Source organism: Priapulus caudatus, unplaced genomic scaffold, assembly GCF_000485595.1.
Source record: "Priapulus caudatus unplaced genomic scaffold, Priapulus_caudatus-5.0.1 Scaffold37, whole genome shotgun sequence".
Lineage (NCBI taxonomy): Eukaryota > Metazoa > Priapulida > Priapulimorpha > Priapulimorphida > Priapulidae > Priapulus > Priapulus caudatus.
In genome coordinates this window covers 210,255-211,529 of record NW_014577098.1, presented here as the reverse complement: position 1 = coordinate 211,529, position 1,275 = coordinate 210,255, and the positions used below count along the sequence as shown (strand labels likewise).

The 1,275-nt window shown below is 49.1% G+C and overlaps 1 protein-coding gene across 1 annotated transcript in view; it reads left to right on the top strand.

The window, feature by feature from the left end:
- The window catches only part of LOC106818647, a 30,955-nt gene that overhangs the window by 17,737 nt on the left and 11,943 nt on the right, over positions 1 to 1,275 (top strand). The window contains exon 2 of the mRNA XM_014823337.1: positions 962 to 1,204. Coding sequence (XP_014678823.1) covers positions 962 to 1,204 — 243 coding nt within the window. The remainder of the gene's footprint in view (positions 1 to 961; positions 1,205 to 1,275) is intronic.

Here is a 1,275-nt window from a genome sequence, read left to right as displayed (position 1 = left end):
TATATGTTATATTATATTATATCAAGAGCTAGTAATACCTAATAGCTATTACTAGCTCTGGATAATATTATATAATGACTAAGGTCAACTACTTTCTCGTTAGTTTGCGTCATCCATCGTCACGCGCTATTCGTGTCGCGTGTCACGTCTTCTGCCGTCTGTCATGTCGCGTGTCGCCGCGTGTGTGTACGTGACAAGGTGCGACGCGGCTAGGGTACAGCCTGTACTGCTAGCATCTATGGCAAATACGACATACGCATAGTATTTATACGCTCTCCTATGACACTATTTGTCATAGGAAGATTCTTCCTATGACAAATATTGTTGTATGTGTTGTGCGCATCATAGGAGTTTAGGAGCGCTATTATAAACGCAAGCAGTGAATTTCAGTTGTAAAGCGGAACGAAGTTGACTCGCCAATATTTGTCATAAGAAGAATCTTCCTATGACAAATAGTGTCAGAGCAGAGCGTATATGCGAATGTCGTATTTGTCATAGATGCAATCAGAACATGTTGTAACAGCTCTAACAAGTGTAACAGCTCTAACGGCGTGGAACGTGCTTGCTCGTTGCTTGCGGTACGTTGCCAGTTACTATAAGCAAGGCAATGACCTGCCCGCTGGCCTGCCCGCTGTCTATCTGCCTACCTGCCAGACAGTCTAACGGATCACCGGCATATATACCTGTATGTCTGTCTACCCGCCTAGCATGCAATCAGCCTACTTGAGTGTACCTGGGTATTCCCGTTCACACTAACCATGGTGTTCCAATAGCGAGTGCAACTATCTATAACCGCGTCTCTTCTCCGGTCCAGATGGAAAGAATCAAGAGCCAATGCTTCCTCTATATTATTAGCTCTTGTAAGAATGTATATGCCCATGAGCATTCCCTCTCACACTAACCATGGTCCACCGATAGCGAGTGTAGTTGCATCTATAACCATATCTCCTCTTCGTTCCAGATGAAAACCGCAGGTCCGCGTGCGTCGCTCGCCCTGCTGGTCGTCGGCTGCCTCCTAGCGGCGACAGCGACGACGACGGCGTTCGCGACGATGATGCATCAGTCTGACGGAGTGAACGTCTACGATGAGTTCGTGAAGTTGTTCAACAGTCGCGCCATCACGCTGGAGAGCGTGCAGCTCATCCGCCAGAACCTGCTCGCGAGGCTCACCTACTGCTCGACCTCCCCGCACGTCTGCGACGACGTACGTATGTGCACGCACGCGCACGCACGAACGCACATACACACGCGCACGTACGCACGCACGCGTACGCA